This window comes from Haliotis cracherodii, unplaced genomic scaffold (genome assembly GCF_022045235.1).
Source record: "Haliotis cracherodii isolate W230 unplaced genomic scaffold, xgHalCrac1.p SCAF_3, whole genome shotgun sequence".
Lineage (NCBI taxonomy): Eukaryota > Metazoa > Mollusca > Gastropoda > Lepetellida > Haliotidae > Haliotis > Haliotis cracherodii.
The window spans coordinates 11,684,220-11,696,822 of NW_027266286.1; the positions used below are offsets into that span (position 1 = coordinate 11,684,220).

Below are 12,603 nucleotides of genomic sequence, written 5' to 3' on the forward strand. Positions count from 1 at the left end.
CAGTGTGACATGATTTATTCAACAATAATAGTAAAGTGTGGCTTTATTATTCAACAATAGTACCACAGTGTGACATGATTTATTCAACAATAATAGTAAAGTGTGGCTTTATTATTCAACAATAGTACCACAGTGTGACATGATTTATTCAACAATAATAGTAAAGTGTGGCTTTATTATTCAACAATAGTACCACAGTGTGACATGATTTATTCAATAATAATAGTAAAGTGCGGCTTGATTAATTGAACAATAGCACCATTGCGACTTTATTTATTCAACAGTAGTTCCACGGTTTGACTTGATAAATTCAACAATAATACCAGAGTGAGACTTTATCCAGCAGTTACACACGTGTGATTTTAATGAATTCAACAATAGTACTCCACTGTCTAACAATAGTAAAACAGTATTGATTGTACAATAATACGACAGTTTGACTTGAGTAATTCAACAATAGTACCACTTTGAGATTGATCCATACATCAATAGTATACCAGGGTGTAATCCGCGTACGTTTCACTGTAAAATAAAAATTGTAGATATATTTGTGCTCAAAGTAAAGGAACAAGGCACGAATATCCTTGTTTTGTATCTACCATACACGTATGTTTGTGAACTACCAAGTACTAGCAACCAAACATGGAACTACGATATGCCATGCCTGTTAGAGAATGAGTGAGTGAGTGTGTTGGATTTAACGCCGCGTTTAACAGTATTACGGTTATATCGGGGCGTGTCAACTTAATGTGGTAGGAAAGCCCGAAGTGATGCAGGTCTCAGGCGTTTACCCCACGCTGAAACCTACGAGCACTGACAAACCTAGAATCGGGAAAACCGGGATACGAACCCCCATCATAATTTTCTGGCGTGCCCAAGGGACGGAGACGACTGGGTCACACATGCCCCTGTCAGAGAATGAATTTCGTTCGTGCAGTATTTTTCTCACAAACCGTTTGTTGAATTGATATAAAAATTCGTATGATTGCCATGAAACAAAATACAATAAACTGATCGAACTAATGGATTCATTCTGTGTTGTTTTCCAAGATGACAACAATGCCGTCAGTGACTTCCACAGTGTTCATCCTTCTGATTGCTGTCATCGCCGTTGGAATAAACTTTTATGTCTTGAGGGTTCCTAACACCAATATTCTCTCACCCGAACTGAACACAACGTATGACTACACCATAGGTAATTCGGAACACAGTGAGAGGAAACAGGGAATGTCCGACAAGGAAGTACATGAATAATATATCAAACACTGTAATACTGTACATTGTTCAACACAGAGGGGATCCGTTTTTGTAAAACTGCCGAACCCTCTATTGTTCATCGTGCAAGGAGACTAAGTTGGATCGGCACGTTACAAATAAATAACAACCAGACATGTTTCCTAAGCCATTCCAGATTATTAACAGGGCTGATATATTGCTTTTTGGGTGTAACACACCAAATCAATTGTTCAATGATTGTTAAATTCCTGCTCATATCACTACACTTTTTTTTACCGCGAATCCATCATTTTTAGTTGCCAAATGTAATTGCAAGTACACATTTAAACTCACTTTTTGTACGACGCAATATGTATTACAGTAGGTGCAGGATCCGCCGGATCAGTTCTGGCGTCCCGTCTGTCAGAAAATGGTCACGTGACTGTCCTGCTGATAGAGGCTGGGGGCGATGACCGGAACCAGAAGACGCTGGACATCCCTATGATGGCGCCGCTAAACCAACAGGGGATATTCGACTGGTCATACACAACTGAGCCTCAGGAACAGGCACTGAAAGGCCTTACAGAACAGGTACCAATAGTTGCTTGTAGGGTGTACTCACACACATACCAACCTGAGGGAATCAAGGGAATAGTAGATACCATGCTCTTTATTAGGACCCCTAAAATAGGGATGCTGCATCCTTCTGTGGCCGTAGATTCAATGAAAGGCTTCTTGATTGCAGTTTCGTCATTCTTTCACTGCATGATACTACCGAAACGTTGATTTGAAAGAATAAAGAAGCTGAAACTCATAGCTGAAGTGGTAACGAGGTGTGAAAAGAATTTTGTGATTGTATGATTCGGTGTTTGTGTTATGAAGCATCGGTTATGGCCGGTTTATAGATGGTCGAAATAGATTTTGAAGATAAATAAATGCAAAGTAAAGGAATGGGTTATTCAATTTAAGATAAATAGACAACAAACTGTAGAACACAGATATTTCATTCATAACGTTAAGGCTAATTATCTAAAATAAATTCGGTTGGAATTCCGGTTCTCTAATAAGGTTACAGAAGAGACCCCATTCAAGATTGTGTTTGGCTAATCCCCTAGAGACAAAACAGACATGTACAGTGATGTAAGTTGAAATTAGAAGCCGATAACTGTGAAAATTACAAATACAACACTATCTATAATTAATTGCATTTACATATTGTCAAACATGCCAATAAAGGTATTTTCACTTGAAATACAGTCAATATAAACATGATAGTCACTCTGCCACTTTGGGGCTGGCGAATCCGATTGGAATGTCACTGGCAATTGTCTGTTGAATTTCACATTCACCTGTTTTATGCTTAACTGTCTAATGTCTAATTTCTTAGTATGTATGATTGTATCTGAGAGGGAGGAATGTTGTAAGGGAGGTAACTCTGAACCCGGAAGTATTTCTATAAATAGAGCGCAATGTTAACGAAGTTTGGTATGGTTGTGTGAGTGTTTTGATGATGTCATCATAGTAATGCCGTTGACTGTCAGTGATTGTTTTGATCCGAACAAGTAAACATCGTTTCATTTTTCCGGGCGACTTGAGTCTTCTTTCAAAATATATGCCACAGGCACCTATGCTTGTCGGAAGAGACGACTAAAGGATAGTGTGTTCAGGATCGTTGACTTGGTTGTTTTTGTGTCATCATGTATAACGCCTGGTTTACGGTATACCGTTGCTCATAATATCAATCATATATTGTCCGGTCGAGGCTCGATTATTGACAGTCCGACGTCCTACAAGTGGACTATTGCTGAGGGCGGTTTTCAATAGACACAACAAAACAATACATTATGTAAATGCTAATTACACGATGCACTCATAGTGTCACAAATATGCTGCATTTTGATTTCTTCGATCAGAGGGCGATTTGGCCCCGTGGTCGAGTCATTGGAGGAACCAGCCAATTGAACTACATGATCTAGAAAACTTGTCAAAATCAGGTACCAGTAGCGCTCGATTTTACAGATGTCGCATGCAATTCTTCATTTTTACTGCGATACGTTGAATTGTGGTGGTTATATAGCAGTCTAGTGGATAGAGCGTCTCCCCGGATAGCGAAAGGTCGGTGGTTCGATCTCCTGACCATGTAATACCAAAAGACATTAAAAACTTGTTCTTGTTACCACACGTCCTGACATTTTGGGAATAACACACAAACTGGTCGGCTCGGGTTCAGTGTACTGTGCTTGTGTGAGGGAGGCATCCATGTCGAACGGCCCGCCAGAAACCTATGACCGTGGGTTCGAATCCCGGTTCGCCCCTATTATGTTTCTAGGTTTGTCAGCACCATACCCGTGCTCGTGGGTTTCACCGAAGTGGTAAACGTCTGAGACCTGCATCACTTCGGGCGTTCCTCCCACATTAAGCTGACACGCTGTGATATAACTGGAATACTGTTAAACGCGGCGTTAAACCCAACTCACTCACTCACTCACTCACTCACTCATTCTCAATAGAATAAAATAGTCTACTCCATTTCAATACCAGCATCTGAAAAAAAAACCTCCAGTGAAGCATTGCCTGGAGTCTGGAACTAATCAGCCCCTTTGAATACGGATTCATGTGTTTGTTTCTAATTGTTTTTGAAACACACAAAACACAAATGTTTCCTTCATAGTTAACCCTTTCAGATGTAAATGGCGTAAGTCTTAGAAATGACAGGGTTTAAAATATACACACCAAGGCGTGGTCATTACAATTCCTCAATCAATACCAGTTAATGTTCGTTTAGGAAATACAGAAATCAGATGTGCTGCATCGCTCGTACCGTTAACGACGCTATTAAAAGATCGGAATGAATTGAAGGAGACAGATTAGATGTCATGGTTTAGTTACTCCCGTCACGACATTCTTCTGACTTGTCACGATTGAAAACGTTCCTCATCTTGTTCCTCATATTAATGACAAAGTTCACACTGCATGACAAACATATTGATGTACGGCTTGGCCTCATCGTCATGACCTACCTTGGTACATCTTTCACAAAGATAACCTTCACATTTTCTATTTGCTGCTAGACTACCATGGCAATGGAGGTCCACTGACTGTGACTGGGGTCCATTCCATACCCGTCTCTGACCATATCATCAGGGCTGGGGCTGAGATTGGCTACAATGAAACAGACGTTAATGGCGAAAACCAAGAAGGTACTCGATACTTTCTCAAGTATTCATGAAATCCTGTTCTTTCATATAATACGTACACTGATGAATCTCAATCCGTGTGTATAGTTTGATCTGTCCACGACGTACACGACCAACAAATACTGTATCTAAAAATTCAATGCAATCTATATCGTTACACCTGAGATGTAAATTATTATTTTATTGTTCGCATGTCTTCAGCCTCAGATTAATTGAGTTTTGTTTAACACCGCTGTTAGCAGTATATCATGGCCTGTCAGTTTGATCTGGTTGACAACTCGAACTGATACGGGACTGATCTACACTGTACCCCATGACCACAGGTTCTAAAATCACGGACCGAGAACAATTATCAGGGCAAATCTAGAATTCGAACCGACGATCAAAGTTAGATTACGGACATACCTAAGGGAATCAGTTCTGCATCGATGCGCATTATGAATTAGACTACTGTGATATGCGCTATATTATCCCCCGCTACGAAGTGGAAGAGGGATATAGGAATGGGTGCCATCCGTCCGTCGCGTTTCGTTTTAGGAGCAGAGCTTAAAAACTACGTAAGATATCTTAACCACACTTGGTACATAGATAGGGCTAGTGGTGAACCAGTGCCTTTTGATAGTTTCGGATTTTTGCACCAAACAATTCGAGTTTCCATGGCAACGACTTTGACTTAGTCTGAAAATCGTTTATGGAGCAGATATTGAAAACCGTCCAATATTTCATTCACCAAACGTGGCACTAGATATGTCTAGTGGTAAATTGGTGTTTTGTGATAGTTTGGAATTTTTTAAAACAATATTTTTGAGCTTCTATCGCAATGACTGTGACTTGGACAGAATATGACGGTATAGCTCATTTCCGGAGCAGATCTTGAAAACCGTACTCAAACTTTCTTGTACTAAATCGGACATGTCATATTTTCGGGGGATATAAGTATAGCATGGTTGTTTAATCAGGTAATGATAAACCAGAAGAAAGCAGTTGGCGTCGAGTATGTTAAAGATGGCCGCCTGTACAGAGTGCGAGCATCAAGGGAGGTAATCCTGTCAGCTGGAACGGTAGGGTCGCCACAGTTGCTGATGCTGTCTGGGATCGGGCCAAAGAAACACTTGGAGGAAATGAAGGTAAGATTAGGAATATTTGGTACCATGATGTCGAAAGACGAAAGGGTATCGTGAACCTTTGTGAGTGAATGATAAATATAACTTCGATTACTCGTGTATGTGTGTAGTTCAACATTAGTGAGTGAGTGAGTTAACGCCGCTTGTAACAGTATTCCGGTTATATCGCAGCTTAATGTGGGAGGTAAGCCGGAAGTGATGCAGGTCTGAGACGTTTACCACTTCGGTGAAACCCACGAGCACGGGTATGGTACTGACAAATCTAGAAATATATTCGGGGGGAACCGGGATTCGAACCCACAGTCATAGGTTTCTGGCGTGCCCAAGGGACGCAACTCTGCACAGCGAATTGCGGCGCCTTTGACGACTGGGCCACCCGTCCCCCCAGTTCAACATTAACACGTATTTAATGAGTGGCCCAACAGAGCATATTTCAGCTAAAAAGTACCTTAAAAATATACGGGTCTGTTTTTGAGACAGATATCACATATGCACTTCAATACATGGAATAAAGATCAACAGAGACGATTCATGACATGCTATGTAAGATACTTTGGATGTTGGAGAGCTTACGATATATCTCCACACAGGGTTATGAGTGGACTTCATTTTAAAATGTGTTTTTTTCTAATAGATTTTTAGGTAACAGTTATTTGTCTCCAGGTCTTTCAAATTCTTTTTTTGCTATTACGTATCGAAACTGAAAATATATTTTCACTATAATTTTCAGATACAGGTCCGCGCTAATCTCCCTGTGGGTGACAGGCTACAGGATCACATGGTTTTACCCATGGAATCGACAATCAAGCATCCAGTATCTCTCACTGAAAGGAAAATTGAATCACTAAGTGCATTGGCCGAGTATATGACACTGAGATCAGGTCAGTCTCTAACTGTGTATCAACATGTTAACTTCTGTTGTTAAGTTGCAGTCTATCCAGATACAAAATAAGTAACTGTAACAATGCGATCAAGAGACAATATCACATTAATTTCACAATCGCATTAAGTTTGATTTACATTATTGAAAAGAAAGACTGTTCATGCTCTATTTTTAACACAAGGCAATATTCACATTCAAAGGTTGTCATCCATTTCTGGTGTCCTTGGCATGATATTGCTGGATTATTGCTAAATGCGGCGTAATACCTTACTCACTCACTACAAAAGTGAGCGTGACATATATAAAGGTGACACGCGAACTTCAGCAAGGAGTTCAGAGAAATTTGAGGTCAATAAATGCTATCAGTTATTTTTCGTGTCCATTTTTTCCATGCATACAAAACAGAAAGATATTTAAGTAGGACGAACACAGTGTCTGCTCAGTTTTCCAGATCAAGAAAAAAAACACACCAACAACCTTAAGTTTTTATTTCGTGTTAAAACCTGGTGTGATGCTTATATGGCACCGTCGTACTTTTGATGATGGTTTGTCTTGTTCTCTATAAGGTTATCTGGCATCTGCAGCTGGTTCGGAAACAACAGCGTTTGTTAAGACGAAATCTGCTGAGCCAAGTCCTGATGTTCAACTGCTATACATATCCCTTTCCATGAGCAGATCAATATCAAAGGCGTTGAACATTGACCGTAAAGTACGAATTTAGTGTCCAATGTTTGTTTGTTATTTAACTTTGCAATCATTCATCAGGTGACGTGGGTTTTAACGTCACGTCCAAGATTATTGCACCTATATAGCGACGTGCATGCACGTGTGTGTGTGTGGCTGCTTGACTAGTCTGGACTAATGCCAATTTTATACTGCTAGCCCACTGAGATACCATGGCGCAGTTTAACATGAATGCCCCACTCAGACACAAAATACTGATTCCGAAACCACCGACCAGTCCTTGGTTTATGCTCTTAATGCCAAGCACCAGGCAGGGTAACAACAAGTACCATCTTTTTGCGTCATCTGGTATGACGTGGCTGGGGATCGGAACCCGGAATTTCCGCTCTCCGGGCGGACGCTCTACCACTAGACCACGGAGGCGGTCTCAATTCAAGCAATGTAACCAAACCACTGATTCACCAACCCTCCAGGCCAGCCACCCGTTCAGTTAAACAAATAATAGTGACAGAACGATTTCCATAATCATAAAAAATTCTGCCAATAGCTAAGGCTCTGCTGTATCACCTCCATCTTCCAAAGGGAGTTAACTGACTGTAAAAGTCCAGTTCAAACCCTTGCCGGACTAGGCTGGAATTCCGAAGTTGCATAGCCCAATCAAAATCGCGTAACGAACTAGACATCCGGGTAAAAAAATATGGATTTCAAGGTGCAGATTTCGATCGACTGAAGGATAAGCAAAACATGTGTACCGCCAAGTAGGCATGACAGATATTTTGCAAATCTACTTCGCGTAATAGCCACTGGTGGCGCTACGGTCGAGCCTGGAAGTTCCAGCCTAGTTTGGCAAACCTGGAACTGGACTATTATAGTCAGTTAACGCCCTTACCTCGGGAAGAAGTATTACCTCATAGAACAAGCTTAATTACAGATTGCCGTGGAACGATTCTGACGCGGAATCCCCCACTGATTGGTAATAATTCATGCAATTACTTTTCTTATCACCACGTGGATGTTCTTTTGTTGGTGTCTCCACTTTTGGGTGCTTGCCTGCTGTTTCACAACAGATTCACATTACCCCTGCTATATCACGGCGGCCTGGAAATATTCTGGACCAGGCAACCGTTTGGTTCATAGCATTAGCCGTCTTAGGACGTACGTTCGCAAAGCAATAGCCCAGTCACCCGATCTCTTGTTTTGACCTCTCTTTCGTTTGTGACTGGTGCCACTGGTGGTGCAGAATCAGCCCACATTTTCGCGAACACCCGGTGTCATTGCTACTTGACAGTGATTCATAGACACACGCTTATGATATAGACGGATGCGCACAATCGATTCTGCTTTCAGCAGGGATTTCTTATGGATATGAAAGTGCTTTTGTCATTTTTATTTACAAGTATGTTGGCGGCATCCGAGTGGCATAAGTCGAATACGAGATTATGATTCACTACAGAGGAACTTGGAAAGCCCATTTCTAGAACACCTCCACCGTGTTATGGCTATATTAAAACTAACAGAGGCATAAAACATCACTCACTCATTAACTTACAAACTCATCCACGCACCCACTCATCCATCCACCCATCTCCCCACCTACTCATTCACCCACTCAGCATTTACCAGAAACAGATTTGTTCGGTTGTTTACATGCGAACGGTGTCATTTTTCATATGCCCAAGAGCAGGGGGTCAATCCGTCTGAGAAGCACCAACCCCTTCGAGTATCCCGTCATCGACCCCAACTACCTGTCTCACCCTCATGATGTCAAGACTCTGATCAGAGGTGACTATCAATGGCATGTGTCTAATGTCCACGTGTATACGTAATCTGTTCAGTGCTGAAGGAAACGTGGGAGATCAACGATGCTAGCAAGACTTGTACAAAAAGTTATATACAAATGTATATGTAGAGAAATGTCAATTTATTTTGTTGAATGGGGCAGGTTTCAATTAATGTCCAAATCGTAAAGAGGAATGCATTTCCAGACTATCAGAATATGTATTAGGTAATAATTTACGTCTTGCGATATCCTTGAAGCCACGCACTGATTTTAACATGAATCCCTATAAACAGCAATGAATAGCTTTTTAGTGATGTACATCATGTACAGTTGTCCCTGTCCATCATTTGTTCCAATACTTCAAGGGAGCACGGGTGGCCCAGTCGTCTAAGACGCCGCAACTCGCTGTGCAGAGTTGCGTCCCTTGGGAACGGCAGAAACCTATGATCGTGGTTCGAATCCCGGTTTGCCCCGAATATGTTTTTAGGTTGTCAGCACTTTACCCCTCATCGAGGGTTTAACCAAAGTTGTAAACGTCAGATACCTGCGTCACATCGGGCTTTCCTCCCACAATGAGATGCAAGCAGTCATATACTGTTCAACGCGGCGTAAAACCCTGGACATTGGACCTATATCTACATTTCAAAACATGGAGATTCATACTAATTTAGAATCATTCCAATACTTTAGCAGCCAAAAACGATATTCCGTGGTTTCTTTGGAATCTATATCTACAGCAATAAAATAATTACGCCCAATGACGATCTAGATATCGATAAGGAGAGCGACTAACGGAACTGGATAATCAATGGCTTGGTTGATGCATGACCGATGTTCATGATGTCCACCACTGGATTGCCTGGAACATCCTCGAATATTTAAAGACCGCTGCTATATACTGGTACATGTTGCTTGAATATTGCGCAGTGTGGCGATAAACAACAAACACAATCTCACACATAATTAGAGTATCTTTGTAGCGCTGTATAGACTGGGTGTTCAGTTGAAGTATTGTATAATTCTTAAGGAATTCGGCTGAACCAGAAACTTCATCAGACAAAAGCATACAAGGAAATAGGAGCCAAGCTTGATGACACACCCTTCCCGACATGCACCACGATGCAGTACGACACTGATGCATACTGGGAGTGTTACGTCCGGGCACTAGCGACGACAGGCAACCATGGTACTGGCACGTGCAGGATGGGGAGTCCAAGCGACCCCACTACAGTGCTGGATCCTAACTTGAGGCAAGTTCAGTGTTTACATATGTGTTGTTTATTTTGTTTTTGTTTATCGACGCACTTGTTAATTTCAGCTCGCCGCGAACACGTGCAAACATTCAGTGCCGTGACGTAATACAAAGGGGCGTAACTCATCTCGGATCGCAATATGTGAAGCCCATTTCTGGTTTCCCCCGCCGTGATATTGCTGGAATATTTTGCTCAAAGCGGCATAAAACATACTCACTCAATCATGGTGTATCACGGCGTAATGTGGGAGGAAAGCCCGAGGTGACGCTTTGATGAAACACACGAGCAAGGACAACTGGCAACTAAGAAATATAATTGGGAGTATCTGAACCCACGAAGGCTCTGGTCATAGGCGGTATCACTTCGGTGAAACCTTCGATGAGACCAAGGGTCAAAATGAAGTGCGTCCTTTGGTAAGAGAAACAACTTTGTAAACATAATAGTGAACTTTCCATTGGTAACTAATATTTTTGTCATTCTTCAGAGTAAAGGGAATTTCTGGACTGCGAGTTGTGGACGCATCCGTCATGCCAAACTCTGTATCCGGAAACACATACGCCCCGACCATCATGATTGCAGAGAAGGCGGCTGACATGATCAGATCAGATGTGTAGACGACACACCCAGGTCATAATATGGGTATCGGCAAATACCGGGAAGTATTCAGTGGGTAGGTCACCACACATGGGCCCTGAAGATGACAAGAGGGTGTGAATCAATAAAGTGAACCACCAGTATTTCTGCATGTCGGTGATGTGATAGTGATTCATGAACACATGCCTATGATACAGTCGGAATCGAACAACAGACTCCACTGTTTCCTAGCGGAGATTCCTCATGACTAAATGTGCTCGGGTGAAATCAGAATTGTTACTGCTCAACGAGGAAATTTTAGTTGCTTCCGCTTTGGCCTGGACGGCGCTAAACCCCTGTGGTTTTAAAGTGGTCCAAATGTTGAAGAAAATCTTGGGTTTCAAAAGTTATCTCCCTTGCATCCAAACACGCGTGAAATGGGGATTTTATGAATGCTTAATATTCAACAAATCGATTGCTTCTTAAAGAAAGATGATCCGTTACAGACAACCAATTGTGGTTTCAAGACTGATGGAATGATGGGACATGGCAAGAACTCCGAACGTACAGAGCTTCATACAAGAATGACAGTGAAATATTTACAGAAAACTGTGTCCAGACATAAGAGAAACGTACCTTAATTTAGATGTGGTTCATCACAAGGCTGGTGACGCCTTAAGATGCTCGACATGCGATGACGGAGCTTCTTAACAGACTGTCCTGTGTCGTAGCTACTAACTGTTCAGACATCAGTGTATTCCGATTAACTTCACTGACCTTAATCTAAAAATAATCAAGAAGAAATTTAAATAGCTGTGTATAAACGCAGGCATTACCTACTAACATAGGCAAATGTTATTGCGAAATTATTCACTTGTTCGCGACAAGTACTAGTTATATGGCTGATATTTTACTTTGTATATCATGTATATAGATGTATCGACTTTGTATGTATGTTTCTGGTGTATGTGTGTGGGACGGGGTGTTGGGGGAAGTGCAAGAAGGTTGGTGTGAGGGAGTGAGTGTGTCTGAACGTCTACGGCGTGGTAGAGGGAGAGGATGTGTGTGAGCGATGGTTAGGGTAGTAAATGGGTCCGGGTGGAGTGTGTGTGTGTGTGTGTGTGTGTGTGCGTGCGTCCATGTAGGGGTAGTGTCAGTTTTATTGAAGATTTGATGAATATTCACTGTAGACAATGGATATCGTGTCTTACTTAATATGTATGCTGAAATAAAAAAAACTATATAAAATGTACATTAGACCTTTGGCCTCCCAGTTTTATGAATAAACACTATTGGGCGTTGGCCAAATCTTCTAATAACGGAGAGGCGGTCGGATAGCCTAGTGGTTTAAGCGTTCGCTCGTCACGCCGAAGACCCGGGTTCGATTCCCGACATGAGTACAATGTACAATGTGCATTTCTGGTGTTCCCCGCCGTGATATTGTTGGAATATTGTTAAAAGCGGCATAAAACCATACTCACTCACTCACTCTAATAACGGATGAGTACTCTTCCTGATGAGATGGCAATGTGCAAAATTCCCCAAAATATAGAAACACGTAAATGTTTTTCAGTAACAAAATACTTTTGAAGTAAGGTTGTTCATATTGTGAATGAAAAAATAAGTTATTGTCAATGTGATGTAAAGCTAGTCGTTGTGTCGTCAGTTTGTAAAGAGTGGATATATGTGTTGCGTTACGGGCCCTCGAATTCCTGACCGCATATATTGGGCGGCTCGGGGGCATGGGTGGCCCAGTCGTCTAAGGCGCCGCGATTCGCTGTGCAGAGTTGCGTCCTTTGGGCACGCCAGAAACCTATGATTGTGGGTTCGAATCCAGGTTCGCCCAGATTATGTTTCTAGGTTTGTCAGCACCATACCCGAGCTCGTGTGTTTC

General features: G+C 41.8%; 1 protein-coding gene across 1 annotated transcript; it reads left to right on the forward strand.

Moving 5' to 3' along the window:
• Positions 1 to 1,050: 1,050 nt before the first annotated feature.
• On the forward strand, positions 1,051 to 11,370 carry LOC139475226 (glucose dehydrogenase [FAD, quinone]-like). Its single transcript, XM_071258471.1, has 8 exons — positions 1,051 to 1,195; positions 1,601 to 1,959; positions 5,372 to 5,539; positions 6,267 to 6,417; positions 6,986 to 7,139; positions 8,650 to 8,885; positions 9,911 to 10,133; positions 10,621 to 11,370. The coding sequence occupies exons 1-8, from the start codon at positions 1,051 to 1,053 to the stop codon at positions 10,748 to 10,750; spliced, it is 1,566 nt and encodes a 521-aa protein (XP_071114572.1). The 3' UTR covers positions 10,751 to 11,370.
• The last annotated feature ends 1,233 nt before the right edge of the window (positions 11,371 to 12,603 follow it).